The 27,604-nt window shown below is 39.5% G+C and overlaps 1 protein-coding gene across 6 annotated transcripts in view; it reads right to left on the bottom strand.

Annotated features, from left to right (window-relative positions):
* Positions 1–27,604, bottom strand: part of NSD1 (nuclear receptor binding SET domain protein 1) — a 137,260-nt gene that overhangs the window by 69,844 nt on the left and 39,812 nt on the right. For all 6 annotated transcript variants that reach the window (XM_029218684.1, XM_029218689.1, XM_029218683.1 and 3 more), the window contains 3 exons: positions 17,168–17,303; positions 7,553–7,725; positions 2,737–5,308 (listed from right to left, as the gene is read on the bottom strand). In XM_029218684.1, coding sequence (XP_029074517.1) covers positions 2,737–5,308; positions 7,553–7,725; positions 17,168–17,303 — 2,881 coding nt within the window. The remainder of the gene's footprint in view (positions 1–2,736; positions 5,309–7,552; positions 7,726–17,167; positions 17,304–27,604) is intronic.

Below are 27,604 nucleotides of genomic sequence, written 5' to 3'. Positions count from 1 at the left end.
ACACATTTTCCTGATAAAAAACACTCAACTAGAAACAGAAGGAAATAATCTAAAATAAAGGTCATTTATGAAAATCCCACAGCTAACACAACAGTCCATGGTGAAAGACTGAAAGCTTTTTCTCTAAGATCAGGAACAGGCTAGAATGCCCATTCTTGACACTTCTATTTAACACAATACTAGAAGTCCAATTAGGCAAGAATTAGAAATAAAAGGCATCCAAATTGGAAAGGGAAAAGTAAAATGATCTCTGTTCATAGATGGCATGACCTAATGTAAAGAAAACCCTAAAGATTCCACAAAAAAGCTGTACGAATAATAAATGGATTCAGTAAAAAAATCAACATTCAAAAATCACTTGTGGGACTTCCACAGTGGTTAAAAATCTGCCTGCCAATGCAGGGGACACAGGTTTGAGCCCTGGTCTGGAAAGATTCCACATGCCACGGAGCAACTAAGCCCATCCTCCCCAACTACTGAGCATGTACTCTAGAGCCCATGAGCCACAACTACTGAGCCCACATGTCACAACTACTGAAGCCCACGCACCTAGAGCCCATGCTCCGTAACAAGAGAAACCAGCGCAATGAGAAGCCCGTGTACCTCAACGAAGAGTGGCCCCTGCTCACCGCAACTAGAGACAGCCCACACACAGCAACGGAGACCCAACACAGCCATAAATAAATAAATAAATAAATAAATAAATAAATTTTAAAAATCAGTTGTTTCTACACACTAATAATGAACAATTCAAAAAGGAAATTAAGAAAACAATCCCACTTATAATAGCATAAAAAAGAATAAAAACACTTAGGAATAAACTTAACCAAGGAAGTGAAAGAGTTGGGCACTTAAACTATAAAACATTGCTGAAAGAAATTAAAAACACAAATAAATGGAAAGACATCCTGTGTTCATGGATTCAAAGACTTAACATTAACAAAATGTCCATACTACTCAAGCGATCTTCAGATTCACTGCTCTATCAAAATCCCAATGGCATTTTTTGCAGAAATAGAAAAAAGACATCCTAAAATTCACACGAAATCTCAAAGGACCCCAAATAGTCAAAATAAACTTGACAAAGAACAAAGATAGAGGACTCACACACTGTGTTTTCAAAACATGTTACAAAGCTACAGTAATCAAAACAATATGATAGGACTTCCCTGGTGGCACAGTGGTTAAGAATCCACCTGCCAATGCAGGGGACACAGGTTCGAGCCCTGGTCTGGGAAGATCCCACATGCCGTGGAGCAACTAAGCCCGTGTGCCACAACTACTGAGCCTGCGCTCTAGAGCCTGTGAGCCACAACTACTGAGCCCAAGTGCCACAACTACTGAAGCCTACGTGCCTAGAGCCCATGCTCTGCAACAAGAGAAGCCACCCAATGAGAAGCCCATGCACCGCAACGAAGAGTAGCCCCTGCTCGCCGCAACTAGAGAAAAGCCTGCGCGCAGCAACAAAGACCCAACACAGCCAAAAAAATAAATAAATAAGTGTAATTAAAAACAAAAAAAAAACACAATATGATATTACCATGAAGACAAACATAGATAATGGAACAAAATAGAGGGCCTGGAAACAAACCCTTACATGTATGGTCAAATTATCTTTGACAAGGGTGCTAAGACTTTACAATGCAGAAAAGATAGTCTCTTCAATAAATGGTGTTATACAACAATGTGCATACAGTTAATACTGTAATATACACTTTAAACTTGTTCAGAGGGTGAATTCATGTGTTTTTTACCACAATAAAAATAAAGCGTTGATACACATGCTAAGTAAAAAAAACAAAGTACCACATATTGTATGATTCCATTTACATGAAATGTACAGAACAGGCAAATCTATAGATTGGGGAGAAATGAAGGGAGATTGATAAAGGGTACAAGGTTTCTTTTTGGGGTGATGCAAATGTTCCAAAATTAATCATGTTTATGGATGCACAAGTCTCTGAGTATACTAAAAAACCACTGAAGTATATAAACTTTCAACAGGTGAATTTTATGGTCAGTGAATTATGTTTCAATAAAGCTGTTAGAATCTACTATGGTAAACAACATTGAAAACTTATGTTTAAGGAAAGGCGGTTTTATCCTCAATAACAATATTGTATAATATTATATTTTGAAAGACTCCTGCTGTTTTCCCTCTGCTGCTAAGGAAGGATACCCTGGTACTTCAGATTTTTAAAAATTTATTCTCAAACCCCATTCCAGGAGGGATGCAAGACATCTAAGGCCTTCAAATAAGTACTACAGAACACTTACATTTTTTCAAAAGCACATCCCCTTTGTCTACATAACAGGAGGACCTTCCTTAAGTTGTAGTCCAAGACAGCCTGACGTTCATTAAAATCTATTTGCTTTCTGTAAACTAACTAGATTTTAGTCTTAGGCTCAGAGCCTCTCAAATACTTACAATACCAAATTGAGTCCCCAAAAGTTCACAGATTGAAAAAGGTAGGAAATGGGGAGCAGGAACAAAATGTTCTTGAGACTTACTAAAAGCAAAAGAAAAAAGAGCTTCTTGGTAAAACAATTTCTGAAAGTATATGGAAACCTGGTCCTCAAAATTCAGATCCTTCTACATAAAGTCCTTTCTTCTCTTCAAGTGATAATCCTTCCCTCCCAACTTACACTTAGGCCTTCCATGAAAACAGACCAACTTCAGAAGGGTATCATTATCACTTCCTCTAGTCCCTTTCTTTCACAGTCAGGAGTCCTTACCTGGTTCAGGGAGCTCAGGCTGAGGGGTCAAACTGGGAATTCCTGGCTCCTTTTCCACCTCTTCATTGCTGGCACTGGATTTATCACAAACTTTCAACCGTGGCCCAGCTGAATCTAAGCAGTCGGCATGATTTGGATCTGTCAGTGCATCCTCTAGTATGTTCGTCGCAGGAGGAGGTCTCTGTTCTGGGAACTCATCTCCCTTCTTTACAGGGTCAGCAGGAAGCAAGACCCCAAAGGCACCCTCAGAGTTTTCTTTCTCCCTAAATCTGTTAGTGCGCTTACGAGGTTTAGTGCGCCTTTGGTTTAAACGCTGCCACCGCTTTTTAGGCACCACTTGATTTACACTAGTGGGTTCATCATTCTCACTAATCATTTCAGACTCCAGCTCTGTCCCTTTTCTGTTTTCAAAAGAGGGGTCTTTTTCAGGAACTTTATCAGGGTCAGACTGGTTGACTTTATTATCAAAATTAACACTGGAAAAATGGGTACCATCTTCACTTGTTAAATGGCCCATTAATTGAAGGGGTTCTTCTTTACCAGGGTCTTCTGCCTCACCTCTGGAGGAGCTATTCTCTGAACCCCTACTCTCTCTGTCTCCCTGCAGTGCAGCCTCAAGAGTCACAGCTGGAAGCTGGTTCAGTTTTCTTTTGCGCTCTGTCTTTAAGGCTTTACGGTTCACTGTGTTCTTTCCCATCTGGGTTGAAAAACCATCTCGTAATTTGGATGGCTTTGATCGACCACAGTTGCGCCTAGTAATACAGTTTGAACGATTTTTGCCAGAAGCAGGGAGGTCTCTTTTATCGGACACCAAGCCAGGTAGGGAGGTAGATAGCTCCCCAGACAGTGCAGAGTCACCCCCACTAGGGCTAGGACGGACTGGATCCTGAGTGCCATCTCCATTTTTTTCTGAATTGTGAGTGGAACCTCCTGAAACCAAGACCTTAGAAGCCCCCACAGGACTACTGGTAGAACAGTCCCCAAGACCAGGACTCCGATAAGAGACCAAGTTCTGAGCGGTCATTAACCGTTGCTCCTTGGTCTTACTATCATGCATATCTTTCAACATCATTAGTAATGTACTGAATTTGTAGTCTGGTTCAATAGGTATATGATTCTGACCAGAGGCAGAAGAAAAAAGTAATGGTTTTGATGGCTTTGACATTCCGGAGTCACTGACATCTTCACTTAAGGATCTATAAGAGAGTTCTTTCAACTCTGACAGAACGTGTTTCACCACTGCTGTTTCTATGTCACTCGAATCCCTGGTTTTCTCATGCATGTTGCTCAGTAGTTTTAGCCCATCCACTTTCCCACTTTTGGAAATGCTGGCCAAAGGAGAGCCTTTGGTATCAGAAGAGCAGCATTTCAAACTGCAGTCCTCATCTGCAACAGGCGGTTCTACTACAACTGGGTTTTCTTTATGTTTGCACTTGATACTTCGGATCTTGGGCTGTTTGCTTTTCGAATGTAACAGAGCTTGATTTGTAGCCCCACCTTTTATTATTGAGTTCTCACTGGAAATGCTTGATGGTGTGTTAAATTTTGGAGAAAGACCATCATTTCTAAAATCTGATTGGGGTTTTCGGACAAGAGTTGATACTTTAAGATCAGAGAGATTAACCTGAGACGTCTCAGTTCCAGGCTCTACTGTCTTGGTACAATCCATCAAGTGGTCTGTGTGTGAGTTAGTAATGAGGGTCTTCTGCTTTGCTTTTACCTTAGTGTTCGTGGCAGGATACCTAGAATACTTTACCTTTTCATTTTTCTGCACAGGTAGCATGTTCTCTGTTCTATCGAAAGCATCTGCAATTTCAAGGACACTGTTATCAGACTCTGAACTATGATCTACGGGATCCAGATCACTGCTTCCATCATCATCAGAAGTGGTACAGATACTAATGGAATCACTTCGCTTTTCTTCATCACCTGCTCCAATATAGCAGAGCTGCACTTTTGAACTACACACCAGACCTCGCTGGAGTTTCTTCTTCTCCCCAGAACGTTTAGAGAGCAAGGCACCCTCAGACAAGCCTAGTAAAGAGTCACAATTTGAAGTCTCAAATTCTTTCTTTGCAGTGTTTTTTGCACAAGAAGAAAATAGGAAACTTCCTGGGGCAGAGCTGGGCCCTGTGAGGCTGTTTGCTATCCGGGAAAGTTCATTAGAGGCCTGCTTATCAGATACATCCCCAGAAATAAAGTTTAGGCCAAGGTTCTCTGGAATCTTTCCCCTCCGTTCTTCCTTATGTGCTTCAAATTGCATGTGGCCCTTTTTCACACTAGTCCTTTTTGGATTATCAGAGCTCTTTCTGGCTAGAGACTTAGCACAAGGTTTTTCCTTCTCATCTGCAGAATGTTCAGAGTCAAAAGCCAGAGATTTCAAGCAGCCATTAAGCAACAGGTCATGTTCTGATTCAGGGTCATTTGTACAGTCCTCAAACGGCATATCCTCCTCACTGTCCAACTTGAGTGAACTGGTGACACATTTTCGGTTCTTCGACCCTTTGGGAACATCATACTGCTCAGCAAGACCAACACTGGCTTCCCATTTACTCAAAATTTTCTGAGGAACCTTAAATTTAAAGAGAAAAAGATTATCACTAGTCTAAGAAATAGAAGGGGAAACAGGCAGATGATCAGTGAACACCTCTCAAATCAGAAGCTCTTCCAAGCCTTGTGCTTCTTCAAGGCTCTTTTATGGGACTGCCAGGTGGTTAACACCCACAGTTCACCCAGAACTTAGCTAATGGGGATTCCTCAACACTACTTCTACCACTAAGATCTATCACTGGAGAAAGACTGATCCCATAAACCCTCCACTCCCCTTACCATTAAAAGCACAAAAGAGTGCACCATAAATTAGACTACAACATTACACTACTAATCAACATTATATTACTAAATCAAGGAATAACCAGACCACTCCTACTTACCCCTCCAACCTTAGAATAAAGATTTCCTTCCTGACTTATGAAGGCCAAGCACTTGCTCAGTTACATAAAAGAGAAAGCAAAAGGCTAAAGAAAGGAGATGCATGTGGAAAAACTAGGACTGGAGAAATGAGTAAGGCAGACCTGCCCTAGAAGAAATGAAATTTGGAACTCTGGTTATCACCAGGCCCTTGGCTAATCAAGATTCTTCTATACATGTTACATACAATCTGGATTATAAGGACTTCCCTGGTGGTGCAGTGGTTAAGAATCCGCCTGCCAATGCAGGGGATAGGGGTTCGATCCCTGGTCCTGGAAGATCCCCCATGCCGCGGAGCAACTAAGCCCATGCGCCACAACTACTAAGCCCACACGCCACAACTACTGAAGCCCGTGGACCTAGAGCCTGTGCTCTGCAACAAAAGAAACCACCACAATGAGAAGCCCGCACACCACAACGAAGAGGAGCCCCCACTCGCCGCAACTAGAGAAAGCCCGCACACAGCAACAAAGACCCAACGAAGCAAAATAATTAATTAATTAATTTTCTTTTAAATCTGGATTATAACCAAGCAGTGTCCTGGGCTTAAACATGTAGTCCAGAGACATCAATACACCCTGGATGTATGACAAGTTACATATGCTCTTTTCTTGATTCCTCACAGCATAAGGACATTGAGGCTCTGTGAAATATACCTAATTTTCAAGACTCTTATTTCCCTCCCTGGCTTCATACAATAAATATCAGTCAAGGTTCTATCAGTTAGTGTTCACAAACACTTTAATACTTGTGAAAGGTCATGTTCTGCTGACCATGTAAAAATTAAGGCCACTAGACAGGAAGCCTCCTCTTATAAAGCAATAAACTGATCATCTGGTTTACTTTACACACAAACACACACCCATTGACTTTCTAACTATGACCATAGTAAATCAATTTTCCAGAACCTGAAAGCCCTAGAGAACTCCTCTGAAAAGGGGGTTGGTTAATCTACATAGTTAAAGGCTTGACACAAAAATTCTGACACCTCCCCACCACCAACCACCCAAAGTATTAGAAAGGATAAAGTTATCCTCTTCTATTCTATCCTAACAATAGCACACACTAGTTGTTTCAGAGCATCAGGCGTATAACATATAAAATATTTATTTCTAATCCTCACAACAGTTTGACAAGGTACATATTATTACATTAGTTTTACAGAGGAAGGAACTCCAGTTGGAAATAGCAGGGACTGCATACTGACTAAAGATTATCCTAACTGTGATTCTTATAAAATAGTCTAAAAGTCTGAAACACAAATCTAAGAGGAACTATTTCCTCTTCTAGAATAGACTATAAAGGAGTATCAAAAGAAACAGCCAAAACTTTAACACATCACGCAAATGAAACAAAAACATCACGTTCTTTATTAAAATATAACCAGGTTTGAAACTGCTTAAGCCTTAACAACCACACACAAAAACCAAAACAACAAACAAAACAAAAATGTTTAAAGTCTTATCTTTCTCATTTTTAAGAGAAATAATTAATCCAGAGAGTGAAAAGTAGAATATTTCATTTTGATGATCATTTTCTTCTTACATCAGATATAACCAAAGATGACTGATCATGCCTTTTTTTTTTACTATCACATCTAAGTGACATGGCAGAAGTTAACTGAAATCATTTCTCAAAAAATTTGAGTATAAATATTTGGAAGGCTAGCCCCATCTCACCCCTGCAAAAAAACTTGCTTTCTGCCAATTTTCTCACCAACATCCTACTACCAAAGGAAATAATTTATATTCCAAAAATATAATACTTCTTCCTTTGATTGATCCTGTAAACCCTCCCTACCTACCCCCAAGAAGATAATTTGAGAGGCTTTTTTTTTTTTAAATACCTTATGCCTATATCCTTTTTCTTTCTGCTTCCCTCTTCTCCTAAGGACAGGTAGCTCTTCAAATTGATGTCTGCCTTCAAACATGACGATTGCTTTTCCAGCCACCCAGGCTCTCTCAGAAGGATCTCCAAAAGCCTCCACGTAGTACTGTCGATAGGGCCTCCGGTTAGAAACTAGATAAAAATAAAAACCACAGTGTCATTGCTTTAAAAAATTGATATTCATCATCAAGAGAACAGCCACATAGCAATGGCCAAAGAAGCCTCTTTTCACTTAAAACTAAACTAAAATAAAAACTCAACAAGCTAAAAAACCTACAGAACAGGAAACTCTGAGGCAGGTCAGATAGAAGGTAAATTTTCAATTTTCAATTTATGTGACAAGAAAATGGTTAAGAGTGTAATGAAAGAATTTAATGGTTTGGTCTGATGATATGCTATATATTCCAAACCAGTTGGAGGCTGATTAGCTAATCATATAACAAATTAATATAACAACTAAGTTTTTTCTACCATCAACCTATAAAATTTTATACCCTCATTACCAGAAATCACAAAAGGCATATGATAAGCCACAGCATCACAAATATAATAATCAACAAGAACTAACCACCAAATAAACTCTTAAAACATTATGCTAAAATACAAGGAGGAAGAAATGTTTCAACACCATGCCACGTATGATGTGCTAACATTTATGACATAGCTACTCTGGGCAAGGTACTATACTAGGTGCTTTGCATGTATTCTTCACAACAATGAACTCTAAAAAATAAGTAGTATAATCTCCATTTTATAGACAGAATAATAAATCCAACGGCTTCAGACAGGGAAAATTCAGAGTGAAACACTGGTTTTGCAGAGAAAGTGAAACTTGATATTTCAAACTACAGAAATTTTTTTTAAAAAAGGAAATCTCAACAGCCCCCTCCCCACCAAAAATCCACTTATTCTATAGTTTCTTGGCTGTCCAAAGTTCTATGCATACAATTACCAAAAATAAAAATACAAATCTCATCCAGAAAAGATTATAATCAAATTTACCTAGTATATGTTATCTTCTACACACTTACCATCTTTGCATTTTTCATACCAGTAAAAAATGTCACAAAAGAAATTTAGTCAGGGTTACACAGGTGTAATGATTTGTCTCTATTTAGAAAAGGAAATCATTTTATATAAAAATTCACTTTAACTCACACTGAATTACAACCTGGTAAAATTTTGTATTGTACCTTTTAAAAACAAGTTCTGTAAAAAAACAAACAAAAAAACCTGAACTCCTTAGTCTCTACCTACTAAATTAAACACTTCAATAGAAACCACCTATAAAGGGGGATTAAATGTGTGTATGTGTATACACACACACACACACACACACACACACACACACAGAGGTTCTTAAAGTCAGTCTGAAAAGTAAATCATTCTCCCATAAATAAGTAAATTCAACTAACACAGACTGAACATTTATGACGTCCCAGCACTATACAGAGGACTGAAAAGAACTCATTGCCTGGTGGGTAAGAGATGTACAGTATAAAGAGATTACGGTAAAACAGCATGCTAATTGCGATAACATGAACATTCATTTTTTAAAAATTTTTTCAAGTATGTCTTGAGTACACTACATTTTACCATTTGATAGTATCTATTGGTGATGGCATTTTTAAAAATTGAGATATAACTGACGGATAACATTAGTTTCAGGTATACAACATAATGATTCGGTATTTATATATAATGCAAAATGACCCCCACAATGTCTAGTCAACATCCGTCACCACACGTAGTTATAAAAAGATTTTTTCTTGTGATGAGATCTTTTAAGATCTACTCTCCTAGCAACTTTCAAATATACAATACAGTATTAACTATAGTTGCCATGCTGTACATTACATCCATGTGACTTATTTCTTTTATAAATGGAAGTTTATAACTTTTGACCCCCTTCACCCATTTTGCTCCTCCAGTCTGTTCTCAGTATCCATGAACTTGGTTTTGTTTTTTCAATTTTGGTTTTTTTAGATTGCACATATAAGTAAGATCATACAGTACTTATATTTTCTCTGTCTGATTTATTTCACTTAGTAAAATGCCCACCAGGTACATCCACGTTGTCACAAATAGCAAGGTTTCGTTCTTTGGTATGGCTGAATAATATTCAATTATGTATATATACCACATTTTCATTACCTATTCATCTATCGATGGACACTTAGTTGTTAACATTCACTTTTTTCAAAGTGAAAAATCATTAACTGGAGGACAAATGGGACACCTGAGCAGAAAATTTAAAGGTAAACAGTTTGTTGAGGGGAGAATTCCTATATAAGGGCCCAGAACCCTCAAAGACATGAATGAATAAAACGAATGAAATAGCTAGGAACTGCAAGTAGTTCAGAACACTAAATCATAAAGTGGAAGGAAAGGGAAACTAAGCAGGTAAGCAGTGGCCAGACCTGAACAGCTTGGATACCATGTTAAGAGTTTGACCACTGGGACTTCCCTGGTGGTCGGTGGTTAAGACTGCGCTTCCAGACACAAGAGGGAAGAGATATGGGAACATATGTATATGTATAACTGATTCACTTTGTTATAAAGCAGAAACTAGCACACCACTGTAAAGCAATTATACTCTAATAAAGATGTGAAAAAAAAAAACACTCTGTACTTCCAACACAGGGGGCACAGGTTCAATCCCTGGTCAGGGAACTGAGATCCCATGTGCCACACTAAGACCCTCCATGTTAAGAGTCTGACCATTATCCTGTTGGCCCTGAACCTCATTTAAACTGTGGAACCACAGGCTCAGTTTTCCATCTTAGAAAGATAAATCTCCTTGACCTCTGAATAACACATTTAACAGGAAACAGAGAGGAAACTCAGGAGACCAGAGATTACCAAAATAGTTATATACTCAAGATGACTAAAACCTAAACTAAGGTGGTAGCAATGGGAATTAAAAGAACAAAATATGAAAGATTTTTTTTAAGAAGACAAATCAAAAGGACTAGATATTAATTAAAAGTCAGACAGAATGTGACCACCTAGAGGGGTGGGATAGGGAGGGTGGGAGACCAAGAGGGAAGAGATATGGGAACATATGTATATGTGTAGCTGATTCACTCTGTGATAAAAAAGAAACCAGCACACCATTGTAGAGCAATTATATTCCAATAAAGATGTTAAAAAATAATAATAATTAAATTAAATTAAATGTAAAAAAAAGTCAGATAGAAAAGATACTTGAACACCAATGTTTATAGCAGCATTATTCACAATAGCCAAAAGGTGAAAGCAACCCAAATGTCCACTGAAGGATGAAAGCATGAACAAAATGGAACATTATTGAACATTATACTTCAATGGAATTATTGAGTCTTGCAAATGAATGATACACGTAATACAACATTTACCAGGGACTGAAGGTTATTGTTAAATTGTTAACAGAGTTTCAGTTTAGGAATATGAAAAAGTTCTGGAGATGGATAGTGGTAATAATTGCACAAAAATGTTAATTTACTTAATGCCACTAAACTATAAACTTAAAAATGGATAAAATGATAAAATTATGTTACATATATTTTTTACCACAAAAAAATGTCAGATAACAATTGGTAGTAAGGATATAGAGAGATTAAAACCCTCATCCAGTGCTGATGAGAATATAAAATGGTACAGTAGCTTTTCAAAACAGTCTGGCAGACCTAGCTCTTCCACTCCCAGGTATTTATCTGAAGAACACAAAAACCCTAATTCAAAAAGATATGTCAGCTTCCCTGGTGGTGCAGTGGTTAAGAATCCACCTGCCAATGCAGGGGACACAGGTTCAAGCCCTGGTCCAGGAAGATCCCACATGCCGTGGAACAACTAAGCCCATGCACCACAACTACTGAGCCTACGCTCTAGAGCTCACATGCCACAACTACTGAGCCCATGCACCACAACTACTGAAGCCCATGTGCCTAGAGCCTGTGCTCTGCAACAAAAGAAGCCACTGCAATGAGAAGCCCGTGCACCACAACTAGAGAAAGCCCATGTGCAGCAACAAAGACCCAACACAGCCCAAAATTAATTAATTAAAAAAAAATATATATATGCACCCCTATGTTCACTGAAGCGTTATTTATAACAGCCAAGATATGGAAACAACCTAAGTATCCACTGACGGATGAACGGATAAAGAAGATATGGTATATATACACAATGGAGTATTACTCAGCCACAAAAGAATGAAATCCTGCCATTTGCGATACTGATGGACCTTGAAGGTATTTTGCCAAGTGAAATAAATCAGACAGAGAAAAGATAAATACTATATGTTTTCACTCATATGTAGTATCTAAAAAACATAACAAGTGAACAAACAAAATAAAACAAAAACTCATATATACAGAGATCAGATTAATGATTACCAGAAGGGAAGGAGGATGGGCAAAATGGGTGAACGGGGGAGACTGTATGGTGATGGATGGTAATTAGACTTGTGGTGCTGTACACCTGAAATTTATATAAAAAATTTTAATTAAAAAAAAAAGGGGGCTTCCCTGGTGTCACAGTGGTTAAGAATCCACCTGCCAATGCAGGGGACACAGGTTTGAGCCCTGGTCCAGGAAGATCCCACATGCCGCGGAGCAACTAAGGCCGTGCACCACAACTACTGAGCCTGCGCTCTAGAGCCTGTGCACCTAGAGCTCGTGCTCTGCAACAAGAGAAACCATGGCAATGAGAAACCTGTGCACCGCAAGGAAGAGTAGCCCCCACTCACCACAACTAGAGAAAGCCTATGTGCAGCAACGAAGACCCAACACAGCCAAAAATAAATAAATAAAAATTAAAAAAAAAAGAAGTCAGGGAATTCCCTAGTGGCCCAGTGGTTAGGACTCGGCACTCTCACTGCCAGGGTCCAGATTCCACCCCTGGTTGGGGAACTAAGTAAGATCCCACAAGCTGGTGCGGCCAGGGCGGAGAGTATGAGAGAGAGAGAGAGAGAGAGAGAGAGAGAGAGAGAGAGAGAGAGAGTGTGTGTGTGTGTGTGTGTGCGTGTGTACCTCAAAAAGTCAAACAGAGTTACCATTAGAGACAGCAAGTCCACTCCTGGGTATAAACCCAAAAGATAGGGAATATATGTCCACATAAACACTTATACATGAATACTCACAGCAGCACTGTTCATAATAGCTAAAAGGTGGAAACAGTCCAAATGCCCATCAAATGATAAATTTATAAATAAAACATGTATAATATTTCATACAATGGAGAGCCCACGTGCTCTGTACCCTGCGCACCACAGCTATGGAGCCCATGCACCCTGGAGCCCGCACACCACAACTAGAGAGAGAAAAACCCGCAGGCCACAACTAGAGAGAAGCCCTCACGCTGCTGCAACAACAGATCCCGTGTGCCTCAAGGAAGATCCTATGTGCCAAAACTAAGACCCAACGCAGCCAAAAAAAAAAAAAAAAGGAACGCAGCACCGATACATGGATAGATCTTAAAAACATTATGTTGAGTAAAAAAGTACTCACAAAGGACATATTATATGATTCCATTTATATTAAATATCCAGAATAGGCAAATCTATAGAGACAGAAAGTCGACTACTGGTCGCTTAGGGCAAAGGGGTACGGGAGGTAAAAAAGATTAGGGGGAAGGTAGGTAAAGGACATGGGTTTTCTTTTCTTCCTCCTCTTTTTTTTTTTTTTTTAAAAATATTTATTTATTTATTTGGCTGCGCCGGGTCTTAGTTGCGGCACTCAGGATCTTTGTTGTGGTATGCAGCTCATAACTGTGGCACGCGGGATATTTTAGTTGTGGCATGCGGACTTCTTAGTTGTGGCATGCATGCGGGATCTAGTTCCCCCACCAGGGATCGATCCCAGTCCCCTGCATTGGGAGCATGGAGTCTTACCCACTGGACCACCAGGGAAGTCCCCATGGGGTTCTTTTTGGGGTGGTGAAAATGTTCTAAAATTTACTGGTTACACAACTCTGTGACTTACTAAAACCACTGAACTGTATACTTTAAAGGGGTGAATTGAATGCTATATGAATTACATCTCAATAAAGCTGTTTTAAAAAAAGGAAAAAGACTTAATGGTATAGGACACAAGAAGGAAGAAAGGGTAACTACTTGGTATTTGGTTTAAGTGACTAAGTGGCAGTAATTTATTCACTAAGGCAGGAAATGAAAGAGAAAGTACTGGTTTGAGGAGGAAAATAATTAGGTCAGTTTTAAACAAGCAGACTTTAACTGCCTAAAGGACCTCCTGGTGAAAGCTTCAAGTATAGAGTTGGGATGCAGATTTGAAGCCTGGGGAAACACTAGCACTGTGGATATGAATTCAGTTTACTGATGACAGTTAAAACTCAAGAGTTAATAAGGATGAAAAGAAGGAGAAGGAGAAGGAGGAGAAGAGAACATGAAAGTCAAGAACAAGATAGATAGTTACTACGAGGAAGAATTTTCCTGCACCAGACAACCAAAAAATTAAAAACTAGTATCCACTGTATTACCAGGTCACTAATGACTCTGCTTAGAACAAGGTTAGTGGAATAAAAGGAGAGAATGAGAAATTTCAGTGCATTCAGAAACGAGTGGCCATCTGGAAGTGGAGAAAGTTGATGATTCCTCCAAGAGTGGTTATGAAGGGAAGGTGTCAGGAAGACAGAGTCATAGGTAGGAATTTTAGGACAATAGGTTTATTCAAATATTAGTTCCCTTCAGTACTATAAAGAGCCACACTAATTCTATGCTCTAATAAACCAAGTTAAGAAGAATCTTTTAAAAAACTATTATTAGGGAATTCCCTGGTGGTCCAGTGGTTAAAACTCCACACTGCCACTGCAGGGGGCGTGGGCTCCATCCCTGGTCAGGGAACTAAGATCCCACATGCCTCACGCAGCGGCAAACAACAACAACAGCAACACTCTAGTCACCATCAATACCATATTCTCCTGGTATTTCTCTTCCATCTCTGATTTTCCCCCATCTCTTTTGCACACTCAAGTCTCCTCCTTACAGACCTCAAATGTTGGCTTCCTCGGAGCCACCTTTTATCTCACCGTATATTTTATCCCAAGGCCATCTCATCCATGCCCTACCCATGGCTTTGTCTAATATCAACAAGCAGATGTCACCTCCAAGTTATAGATGTTCCAGTGCTCTCAGTAAATGAGAACACTATGTATGTACTGGTAAAGCTAAAAACTTGGGAACCAGCCTGAGGTATAGAAACCTTAGGCTTCATTCTCCCTCACTCCCCATTATCTGTCCATTAGCAAATCATATAGATTTTATCTCCTAAATAGTTCTTCATTCCCTGTATAGATTATACAACTATAATCTCACCATAATCCCTGCAATGACCCTTTTGATTATCTCCTCTGATTTGTGTCCCTCTCCAAATCATTTTCCACACTGCACTCAGAGTGAACTTTAAAAAACACAAATCAGATCACATCTCCCTCTGCTCATAGCTCTTTAATGGTATCCTATTGTTCTTAGGAAAAAATACAAAATTGTTAATGAAGTCTACAAAATGCTGCATGATCTGACCCATATCTATTTCTCCAGCCTCATACTGTACCACCTTCCATCAGTCTATGGGCGGCAGCCCTTTCAGGGATTGAACATATACTACTTTCTGTGCTTGGAACCATCTTTTTTCCCTGGTTAATTCCTACTTGTCCTATCAGGTCTCAGATCAAAGATAATTTTACTAGCAAAATTGGCCCTGACTACCCCTGAACCAAAAGTCCAGGTTAGGTACCCCCACTAATATCAGTGACTGTACATCAATATTTTGCCTTGAACACACCTCTCAGTTAACTATTTGTCTGATTACTTGCTGGTACCTTCACCCTTTAACTGGACTCTAATTATACACAAAGGGAAGCAAAATGTTTTGCCAATTACTGGATCCCAATACCTAGCATAGTACCTATAGAATGTACTTATTACTTGTTGAACAAATGGCATAGACCCAACTAGTGCATATAAAGAATATCACAATGAGTAAGAAACCATCAGTCTCACAGGCATAGGAAGGGTAGAGGGGGAGGACTAAAAGAATTTTCTACTAGTAGAATTTAAATGTCCAAACAGGTCACAAAGTTTGATATCATTTTCTTTAAACAGTGAACTATAAAGGTCTTCGGGCACTTCACTATTAATATTCAAAATATAAAGTAAAATCCAACATACTACTTTAGGCAAGTTATCCTACAGATAAATAGACATGAATACATGAAACACAGTTATTATTTAGAGCACTGTTTTGTACGCACACAAACACACATGTGTATGTGTACACGTATGTATTTTATGTGTAATCTTTTTAACACAAGATTAGAGACAACCTAAATATCCATCAACAGGGGAATGGTTATATAAAGGACACCATATTCAAAAAGAGGAAAATTATAGAGCTGTTTAAAAAAAAAAAAAAAAGTTTTCAATGGAAAAGTCTCCAAAAAGTGAAAGAAGTGAAAAAACTGAAGAACAGGGGCTTCCCTGGTGGCACAGTGGTTAAGAATCCGCCTGCCAATGCAGGGGACACGGGTTCGAGCCCTGGTCCGGGAAGATCCCATATGCCGCGGAGCAACTAAGCCCGTGTGCCACAACTACTGAGCCTGCGCTCTAGAGCCCGTCAGCCACCACTACTTAAGCCCATGCACCTAGAGCCCGTGCTCCGCAACAATAGAAGCCACCGCAATGAGAAGCCCACACACCGCAACAAAGAATAGCCCCCACCCACCACAACTAGAGAAAGCTCGTGCACAGCAACGAAGAGCCAACACAGCCAAAAATAAAAATTAATTAAATAAATAAAATTTTTAACCACCCCCCCCCCAAAAAACCCTGTAGAACATACATACAATATGCTATGTTTACGTTAAATTAAATCAAAGGGGGTAGGGAGATGAAACTATATAGTTGGATTTACATAAAGGAAGTCTAGGAAGAAACATTAATAACAGCTGGTTACTTTTTGAAAGGAGAGGTAAAGAGTGGGGCAGACCAGAGATTTTTTTAATCTTGCGCGTATATAACCAATTTAAAACCTAAAACACATATATTAAAACTACAATAAAATCACAAACTATCTTAACAGAAAAAAGGGAGCTCAAAATGAAGTTTGAGCCCTTATCTTATACCATTTTAAAGTTAAGACACATAAGATTCATACAGAACAACCAAATAAGTAACAAACTTTAGTAACTATAGAAAATAGTCTAAATCAAGACTTTAAAATTCAAAATGACTTATAAGCAATCTTTATAACTGTTTCAGCTTTAAAACTAACAAAAATGATACAAACCTGAAGACTGAAGTAGAAAAACATAAATATACTGAAAAGTGATTCTGGACAATGTAGACTTTAGCTAATAAGCCTAACATTTTCTGGCATCTACAGATAGAATAATTGAGAATTTTTAAATCATAGAGTAAAATAAAACACACCTTAAAAAAAATCCAGAAAAGATAAAATACATAATAACAATTCATTAACAAAATGCTCAAAGGTAAGAATGAATTATTACTAACGGAAACTGCAAGTTGGTAATTCCATACTGTATTTTATCATGTATAATCAACTGCAAGTATTACCTTTCATTTTTGAGTGTGTGTTAATCAACGGATCAGAACAAATCCTGCAGGGCCACCAAGGGCGTCTCTTGAATTTTGCCCAGATGAGATCTCCAACTTCATACTTCAGTGGCGTAGCCTTTTTCTTGGGCTGACACTTGAGACAGACAAAACATGGGGCATCAATAAAAATCAGAACCTTTTGAAACAACATATCTTTCCACTAGCCTTCTGAGAAAGCATTACCAATGAATACTAGATGAAAACACTCCAGCTTAACCACAATTACAAAATAAGTATAATTAAAAATTACTGTCTTAACTATTTATAACACAGTGCTTTATAAAGTCAGTAGTAGCTCTCAATTTACATTTGCTTTACATAAGTAAACTACCTACATTCTAGGAAAATAAATAAGCTATTTCAAATTTTTAAAGAGCTAAAAACTGAAATAATAGATAAACAGAATCATCCCAAGGAAAAGATATCTTTGCCCAAGTCCTTGGATCACAACACAACAGGGGTGGGGGGTGGGGGGTGGAAGAAATTTAACAATGTCAAGAGACTCTGATACCACTACATATGCCAACTTTATCTCAATAAACTGGGGGAAGGGGAGACTGTGGTCCCTTCTGCAGGTGATACTCTACATCCTTCTCAAACACAGACATTCTTATTAATTTACAATAATGGCCTACTGAAATAATCCTGAAAGCTACAGGCTAGATTCTGGCAATGTCAGCACAACTGACATATTTTTCCCAGGACATGCAAGAGAGGCTGCATCCAGAACAGCACACTGCCCAACTCCAAGGGATACCATTCAAGCACAACACAATATGAATCAAGCTCCCTGGACATATCCAATGCAGAGACCCTGGCTGCATCTTTTCTCCAAAAATAATACCTAATTTATCTGCAATCCAAATGCTTCCATCTCAGCTCTAAACCTATACCCATGCCTTTAACACCGCATCAACAGTACAGAGGTCTCCTGCCCTGAGAGGAAGATGGCTTTGTGTTTAGTAGGACTGAGCTCCCCCGGCAGCCATAAACCACACAAAGGAGTTCACATGTGCTGAGCTGTTTCTGGGTAGCTAAGAGCAGCACCTAAGGTACTTGGACAAAGGACAACCTACTCCATTTACTCCAAGGGGGCATACAAATATTATGATTTTCTATAAATGCTATGTCCTAAAAAAGGCTTGGTGAGTTCCTCCCTCAGACTCAGTCGTCCCTCCTTAATGCCTAAAACAGTACCCACCTAGTACATATTAAGTGTCCAATAAAGAATATGCTGAATGAATTGACTGAAATCATTCAAATAAAAATGATGAGTAATACCTGGGGCTCAAGGATATCAAAGTATTGGACTCAATTCAATGATTTGTAAGTTACCATTCAACTTTAAGACTGTGCATTCAGAGAGAAGTAAATCTCACAGAATACCCTTATTGAAAATAGTGTCATTAGTTCTTCATGTATATAGAGTTACTCGGAAATGAGACAGAAACTACAACTTTTAAAACATTTTTTTTTGAAAAGCAAGCCCCAAGGGGCCATTTTTGCCTGTTATCACTCTGTAAGTTATCAGAAAAAAAATTACTTCAGAGCTAGTTGGCTTTGAAACTTTAAAACCATGATACCAAGATGGGATAGAAAACTCTTTTACATGCCCCTGTACTGAAAACTACAATTTGAGTAGGTTCCCATAAATTTCTGATATAATCTGATTTGTAATCATTTATTTGGCAATCATTGATAAATATGGACTTGCTTATTTATCTGAGTCCTAAACGACTTTAAATATACTACCATTTACTTGATGTCTGCTATATACCAGGCACTGTTCCTCCTTTAATCCTCTTAAGGTAGATACTATATTATTACTCCTATGTTACTATCTGCCTATAGTCATATAGTTATGTAGTAGGTAGCAGAGACAGGATTCAAACCTGGGCAGTCCAACTCAGGATCCCAAACTCTCAACTACTATCCCAATAACAATAAAACCCCATGATTATTACATGCTTTATGACAAATTCAGCCATAATCAATCTATAACATGATACTGGTTCTGTCTTTGCCATATATTACTACTACAAAGTGATTGTAGTAGTAATATATCAGGAATATATCAGTGATCAGGAAGTAAAGCCATAAAACACAAGGCTTCAGTAACAGATGGATAAGAAAGACCATGAGTGGTACTGCTTACAGCCAGAAGCCAGAATCACACAAAGCAGTAATGAGCTGTCTTCTGACTCTATCACAAATTGTGTCACCTTAAACAAGTCAGTTAACTCAGCATCAGCACCCTAAGACATAATAAAACCAGGAAAGAAACACTTGCTCTACCACGAACCATGAAAATGAAAATAACTATTAATTCTACTCCTAATATTTTAACCCAAAGGAAATAATCCAGAAAAGTAAAAGAACTGTAAAAAGATATCTAAAGCAGTTATTTATGACAACAAAAAGTTAACATCCTAGACAACCTATGGAATGAGAGAAAATATTTGCAAACAATGTGACTCTATATTACAAAATATACAAACAGCTCCTACAACTCAATGACAAAAAACAAACAGCCCAATCAAAAAATGGGCAGAAGATCTAAACAGACATTTCTCCAAAGACATACAGATGGCCAACAGGCACATGAAAAAATGCTGAACATCACTAATTATTAGAGACATGCAAATCAAAACTACAATGACGTACCATCTCACACCAGTCAGAATGGCCATCATTAAAAAGTCTACAGGGACTTCCCTGGTGGCACAGTGGTTAACAATCCGCCTGCCAATGCAGGGGACTAAGGGTTCAATCCCTGGTCCGGGAAGATCCCACATGCCGCAGAGCAACTAAGCCCGTGCGCCACAACTACTGAGCCTGCACTCTAGAACCCGCGAGCCACAACCACTGAGCTCGCGTGCCACAACTACTGAAGCTCACATGTCTAGGGCCCATGCTCTGCACCTCCACAACAAGAATAGCCACCGCAATGAGAAGCCTGCGTACCACAAGGAAGAGCAGCCCCCGCTTGCCACAAGTAGAGAAAGCCCACACACAGCAATGAAGACCCAATGCAACCAAAAATAAATTAAAAAAAATAAAAATTGGAAGAAAAAAAAGAATGGATCAGATTCTACATAAAAAAAAATAATAATAATAATAATCCGCCTGCCAATGCAGGGGACACAGGTTCGAGCCCTGGTCCAGGAAGAACCACGTGTCGCGGAGCAACTAAGCCCATGTGCCACAACTACTGAGCCTGCACTATAGAACCCGGGAGCCACAACTACTAAAGCTCACACACCTAGAGCCTGTGCTCCACAACAAAGAGAAGCCACCACAATGAGAAGCCCATGCACTGCAACAAAGAGCAGCCACCACTCACTGCAACTAGAGAAAGCCTGCACGCAGCAACAAAGACCCAATGTAGCCATAAATAAATAAATAAATAAATAAATAAATAAATAAATAGTCTACAAATAATGAATGCTGGAGAGGTGTGGAGAAAAGGGAACAACCCTCCTACACTGTTGGTGGGAATGTAAATTGGTACAGCCACTATGGAAAACACTACGAAGGTTTCTCAAAAAACTAAAAATAGAGTTGCCATATGATCCAGCAATCCCACTCCTGGGCAAATATCCAGAAAAAACTCCAATTTCAAAAGATACATGCACCTCAGTGTTCACTGCAGCACTATTTACAATAGCCAAGACATGGAAGCAACCTAAATGTCCGTCGACAGATGAATGGATAAAGATGCGGTATACATATAAAATGGAATTCCATGCAGCCATAAAAAAGAATGAAGTAATGCCATTTGCAGCAACCTGGATGGACCTAGAGAAAGACAAATATCATATGATATCACTTATATGTGGAATCTAAAAAATGATACAAATGAACTTATTTACAAAACAGAAACAGACTCACAGACACAGAAAACAAACTTACAGTTACCAGAGGGGAAAGAGGGGGTGGATAAATTAGAAGTTTGTGATTAGCAGATACAAACTACTGTATATAACATAGATAAACAAGGTCATACTGTATAGCACAGGGAACTATATTCAATACCTTGTAATAAACTAAATTAGAAAAGAATCAGAAAAAGAATGTGTTTGTGTATAATTGTATCACTTCGCTGTACACCAGAAACACAACATTGTAAATCACCTATACTTCAATTTTTTAAAAAAAGTTAACATCCAACAAGGGACCTGTTAAACAAATTATGCTGAAAACTCCATGAAATATGCAAAGTGCAGATGAAGTTAAGGAATACTGAAAATGTAATACACAGCCACGCATATGATATACCAACTATTTAGAAACTATGCCAAAACTATGATAAAAAAAAGTCACTGAGAAACACAAATAAAAAATAGTTTCATTAAATTAAAGGTATCATGGGTAAAGATTTTCATAAACCTGAGACATTAATTTCCTCCTTACTATTTAATTCATTTACCAGGATGACCAAATAAAACAATATATACAAACTTATTGGGGAAAAATGTCTATACAAATACATATTATTAATGAACAGCAACATCCAAATCCAAGTGACCTTAGTATATAAAAAATTAGAAACAGGCAAGAAGTCCAGACCAAAGTGAGGCTTCCAAACATGAAAATAGAAAAAATAACAAGGGAAAATTAAAGGTGGAAAAAAAAAGGAATATGACTCTTCTCTTCAGAAGAGCTTAAAAATCTCACATGGGAAAGAAAGATCCCAAAATAACTCCTTGTAAAGCCCATAATTCAACTAAACACCTGCAAACAAAGCTCAACAAGAAACACAAAGATGAATTCCTGATCTTAAGGCACTTGGAGAATATCAGGGAAGACTAGAGTGAACAAATGTCATCTGAGCTTAGACTGGCCGGATAGGCACATTTCAGAACAGCTTTCCCTAATATCTCTGTATGTCCAGTTGGATGAAACATATTGGTGCTAATTCCATGGTCAGGGAACTAAGATCCCATATGTCTGCGGGGTGTAGCCAAAAACCAAATTTTAAAAAAATACAAAATTTTTAAAAAAATGTTACACTAGAAAATGTTTAACACAAAAGAAGGCAGTAACAAAGGATTAGAGGAACAAAAATATAAGACATAAAAAACAAAGAGCAAAATGACAGATATCAATCCTACCTTATCACTATTTACATAAAATGTATATGGATTTAAAATTCAAAGGCAGAAATTGACAGAAGAGATTAAAAAATATTATACAACTACACTGTCTAGAAGACACACTTCAGATCAAATTCAAAAAAGGGACTGAAAGGATGAAAAAGAAATAACATGTCAACAGTAACACACGGAAGGAAGTAACAAAAGTGGGGACGTAAGTACTGATCCTATGGAAATAAAAAGGATTATGAGAGCAGTAGCAACAGTTGTACACCAACAAATAGGATAACTCGGATGAAACAGACGAAGTCCTAAAAACACAAAACCTACCAAGACTAAATGACATAGAAACAGAATATGTGAATAGACCTATAACTAGTAAGGAGACTGAATCAGCTGTGAGCAATCAAAAAATCTCCCCACAAAGAAAAGCCCTGTAGGGACTTCCCTGGCGGTCCAGTGGTTAAGGTTCTGCGCTTCTAATGCAGGGGGCGCGGGTTAAATCCTTGGTCTGGAAACTATGCTCCCGCATGCCGTGAGGCGTGGCAAAAAAAAAAAAAAAAAATGCCCTGGACCCAGTGGCTTCCCTGGTAAATTGTACCAAACATTTAAAGAAGAACTAATACCACTCCTTCTCAAACTCTTTGAAAAAAACTAAAGAGGAATAAACTCTCTAACTTACTGTTTGAGGACAGCATTACTGATAACAAAGTCAGACAAAGGAAAAGCTACAGACCAATATCCTTTTTTATAAGTTATTTTTATTTATTTATTTGTTTTTGGCTATGTTGGGTCTTCATTGCTGCGCGCAGGCTTTCTCTAGTTGCAGTGAGTGGGGGCTACTGCTCGTTGCAGTGTGCAGGCTTCTCATTGCGGTGGCCTTTGCTGCAGAGCACAGGCTCCAGGCATTCAGGCTTCAGTAGTTGCAGCTTGCGGGCTCCGGAGTGCAGGCTCAGTAGTTGAGGCACACTGGCTTAGCTGCTCCGCGGCATGTGGGATCTTCCCGGACCAGGGCTTGAGCCCATGTCCCCTGCACTGGCAGGCAGATTCTTAACCACTGAGCCACCAAGGAAGTCCTAGACCAATATCCTTTATAAACACTGATGCAAAAATCCTCAACAAAATTCAGCAAAACAAGTTGAACATCATATTAAAAAACCATAATATAAATATCAATCATTGTTTTGAACAGCTGAAACTAATATGATGCTATTATGTCATTATATCTCAATTAATAAAAAACAACCAAAACAAAACACCATGACCAAGTGGGATTTATTACTGTAACACAGGACTGTTCAACATATGAAAATAGATAAATTTAATACACCACATTCACAGAATGAAGGATAAAAATCACATGATCATCACCACTGATGCAGAAAAGGCATTTAATAAAATTCAACGCTCATTCATGATAAAAAAAATACTCAACAAACTACGATTAGAAGAAAACTACCTGGGACTTCTCTGGTGGCGCAGTGGTTAAGAATCTGCCTGCCAATGCAGGGGACACGGGTTTGAGTCCCGGTCCAGGAAGATCCCATGTGCCTCGGAGCAATTAAGCCCGTGTGCCACAACTACTGAGCCTGCGCTCTAGAGCCCGCGAGCCGCAACTACTGAGCCCGCCTGCCCCAACTACTGATACCTGCGTGCCTGGAGCCCATGCTCCGCAACAAGAGAAGCCACCGCAATGAGAAGCCTGTGCAGCACAACAAAGAGTAGCAGCCGCTCGCCGCAGCTAGAGAAAACCCGTGCACAGCAACGAAGACCCAATGCAGTCAAAAATAAATAAATAAATTTTTTAAAAAAGGAAAAAAGAAGAAAACAACCTAAACATAATAAAAGCCATATATGAAAAATCCAGAGAGCATCCTGCTGAATGGTGAAAGACTGAAAGTTTTCCCTCTAAGATCAGGAACACAGCAAGGACGCCAGCTTTCTCCACTTCTATTCAACATACTACTGGATGTTCTAGCCAGAGCAACTACACAAGAAATAAGAGGCAACAAAATTGGAGAGGAAAAAGTAAAAATATCTCTATTCACAGGTCTTATATGTAGAAAATCCTAAAAATTACACACACACACACACACACACACAAACCTTACAGAACTAATGTATGAATTCAGCAAAGTATGAAGATACAAAGTCAACACACAAAAATCAGTTGAATTTCTATACATCAATAATGAAGAATCGGGCTTCCCTGGTGGCGCAGTGGTTAAGAATCCGCCTGTCAATGCAGGGTACACGGGTTCGAGCCCTGGTCCAGAAGACCCCACATGCCGCGGAGCGACTACGCCTGTGCATCACAACAACTGAGCCTGCACTCTAGAGCCCACGAGCCACAACTACTGAAGCCCACACGCCTAGAGCCCGTGTTCTGCAACGAGAAGCCACTGCAATGAGAAGCCCGTGCACCGCAACGAAGAGTAGTCCCCACTTGCTGCAACAAGAGAAAGCCCACACCCAGCAACAAAGACCCAACTCAGCCAATAATTAACTAATTAATTTTAAAAAAAAAAAAGAAAAGAAAGTCAATGTGACCTACAAAATAGGAAGAAATAAAGTCAAAGAAATGATTCAGGGAGAGGAAGACATGTCTTTTTTTTTTTTTAATAGTAATCTTTTATTTATTTATTTATATTTTTATTTCTGGCTGTGTTGGGTCTTCATTTCTGTGTGAGGGTTTTCTCTAGTTGTGGCAAGCGGGGGCCACTCTTCATTGCGGTGCGCGGGCCTCTTCACTATCGCAGCCTCTCTTGTTGTGGAGCACAGGCTCCAGACACGCAGGCTCAGTAGTTGTGGCTCACGGGCCTAGTTGCTCCGTGGCATGTGGGATCTTCCCAGACCAGGGCTCGAACCCATGTCCCCTGCATTAGCAGGCAGATTCTCAACCACTGCGCCAGGGAAGCCCAAGTCATGTCCTATTATGCCCTTCTACTGTGAGTGACACAGAAGTCTTTGAAGGGCTGATATTTTAAAAGGATCACTCTGACTGCCATGGTAAAAACAGCCTTAGGGTGCTAGGGTGAAAAGCAGAGACCACTCCAGATGAGATGTAATAGTTATGTGAACCTAGCTGGGACTGGGGGAGGGGGGCACGAAGCAGGAAGAGCCAGTGAAATTTGCTGATGGATTGGATGTGTATGCTACAGAAACAGAGAAATCAAGGATCATTCCTTTATGACTTAAATACTGCAATGACGGAGTTCCCATTTATTAAAATGGAGAAGACTACAGGAAAAGCAGGTTTGGGGAAGTACATCCGGAATCTGGTTTTGAACAAGTATAACACTCCAATTCCACAACCTAATGAAAAAGTCAAGAAAGCCAATGTATATATGATTCTGGAGTTCTGAAGATCCAGACTACAGAGAGAACTTTGCGGAGTCTTGATGACAAAAGATCATCAAGAAAGTGAGTACAGGGACTTCCCTGATGGCGCAGTGGTTAAGAATCCACCTGCCAGTGCAGGGGACACGGGTTCAATCCCTGGTCTGTGAAGATCCCACATGCCGCGGAGCAACTAAGCCCGTGCGCCACAACTACTGAGCCCGCGCTCCACAACTACTGAAGCCTGTGTGCCTAGAGCCCGTGCTCCAGAACAAGGGAAGCCACTGCAACGAGAAGCCTGTGCGCTGCCAACAAAGAGGAGCCCCGGCTCGCCACAACTAGAGAAAGCCTGTGCACAGCAATAAAGACCCAACGCAGCCAAAAATATAAATTAATTAATTAATTTCTTTTAAAGTGAGGTGCCTGAGGACTAAGTCCTGAGGGGTAGAAACAGGTAAGGATTCTTTTTAAGCTCTGCTAGAATTGCTTGGCCAACATATTCCCCAAAACTCCCTGGCTTGGGAATGGGCACTAAATTTGGGACAAGGATAGCATATCAGAATTTAGTCACAGAGTATTATATTTCAGAGCTATAGTTCTTAAAAAAAAAAAAAAAGCTATAGTTCTCTAAGCAACTTTCAGATTACCAGTTAATCTCCCACATATCCAGATTTTGGAAAGGGGGCACACTTTGACTATTCAAAACAAATATTCTGGTACAACGGAAGTGTCTCCTTCCCCAACATTTATCCGTCATGGTGTCATGAACTGCTGTTAGTCTATTCAGAAACTGGGTACGCTAACAAATTTGGTTTCATGAAAGCTATGGAGTTAACCCTAGCTTCTAGGGAAGGGTCACAGACCAACCTTCCTCTCTGCCTCCCTTGGCTCTGCCTTCAACCTTTCTAAGCACAAGTGAAAATGGAACCCACTTTTAATGTTTTATTACTGTGTGTTAGAAACATCCCCAGCTATTTTATTTTTTTTAATTTTTGTTTGTTTGTTTGTTTTTATTTTTGGCTGTGTTGGGTCTTCGTTGCTGTGTGCGGGCTTTCTCTAGTTGTGGTGAGCCCGGGCTACTCTTCATTGCAGTGTGCGGCCTTCTCATTGTTGTGGCTTCTCCTGTTGCGGAGCACGGGCTCTAGGCACACAGGCTTCAGTAGTTGTGGCACGTGGGCTCAGTAGTTGTGACTTGCGGGCTCTTGAGCACAGGCTCAGTAGTTGTGGTACACAGGCTTAGTTGCTCCACGGCATGTGGGACCTTCCCGGGCCAGGGCTTGAACCCGTGTCCTTTGCATTGGCAGGCAGATTCTTAACCACTGCACCACCAGGGACGCCCCCCCAGCTATTTTCAATTATTTTCGATTGAAGCATTCATAGTCATGTGTGAGTGCTCAAAATCATTCTAGGGTCCCCAGCCCTCTTCAAAGATAGTTTAAAAAAAACAAAACAAAACTCCAACCCAGTCTCACAACAGTATTTCACTCAAGTCAGAATTGAAGAGGGTTAAAAGTGCATCTCAACCACATCACACACTGAGTAACTGCTAAGTAAAATAACTGTACTAAGTATAGTGATCTAGCCAGCTACATTTGGTCACAATAAAACTCAGGCACTCTGCTCAACACTTAATACTGAATTATCTCTGATGTCACAGTAGCTTCTAAGAATAGAGTAGGAGTGTGTTTTTCTCCATATCATGCATGCAAAAACTGAGGCAGAAATTAAGTCATTTGCCCAGGTTCACAAAACTAGTACTAAAATATCAATGCAGGGATTCAAACCTGACTCCAATAAAAATGCTTTTAGGGCTTCCCTGGTGGCGCAGTGGTTGGGAATCTGCCTGCCAATGCAGGGGACACGGGTTCGAGCCCTGGTCTGGGAAGATCCCACATGCCACAGAGCAACTAGGCCCGTGAGCCACAACTACTGAGCCTGCGCGTCTGGAGCCTGTGCTCCA

The sequence above is a fragment of the Monodon monoceros genome, unplaced genomic scaffold (assembly GCF_005190385.1).
Source record: "Monodon monoceros isolate NGI ecotype Baffin Bay Population unplaced genomic scaffold, NGI_Narwhal_1 Super_Scaffold_12, whole genome shotgun sequence".
Lineage (NCBI taxonomy): Eukaryota > Metazoa > Chordata > Mammalia > Artiodactyla > Monodontidae > Monodon > Monodon monoceros.
Note: the sequence above shows the minus strand (reverse complement) of the source record. Positions and strands in the feature narration are given on the sequence as shown.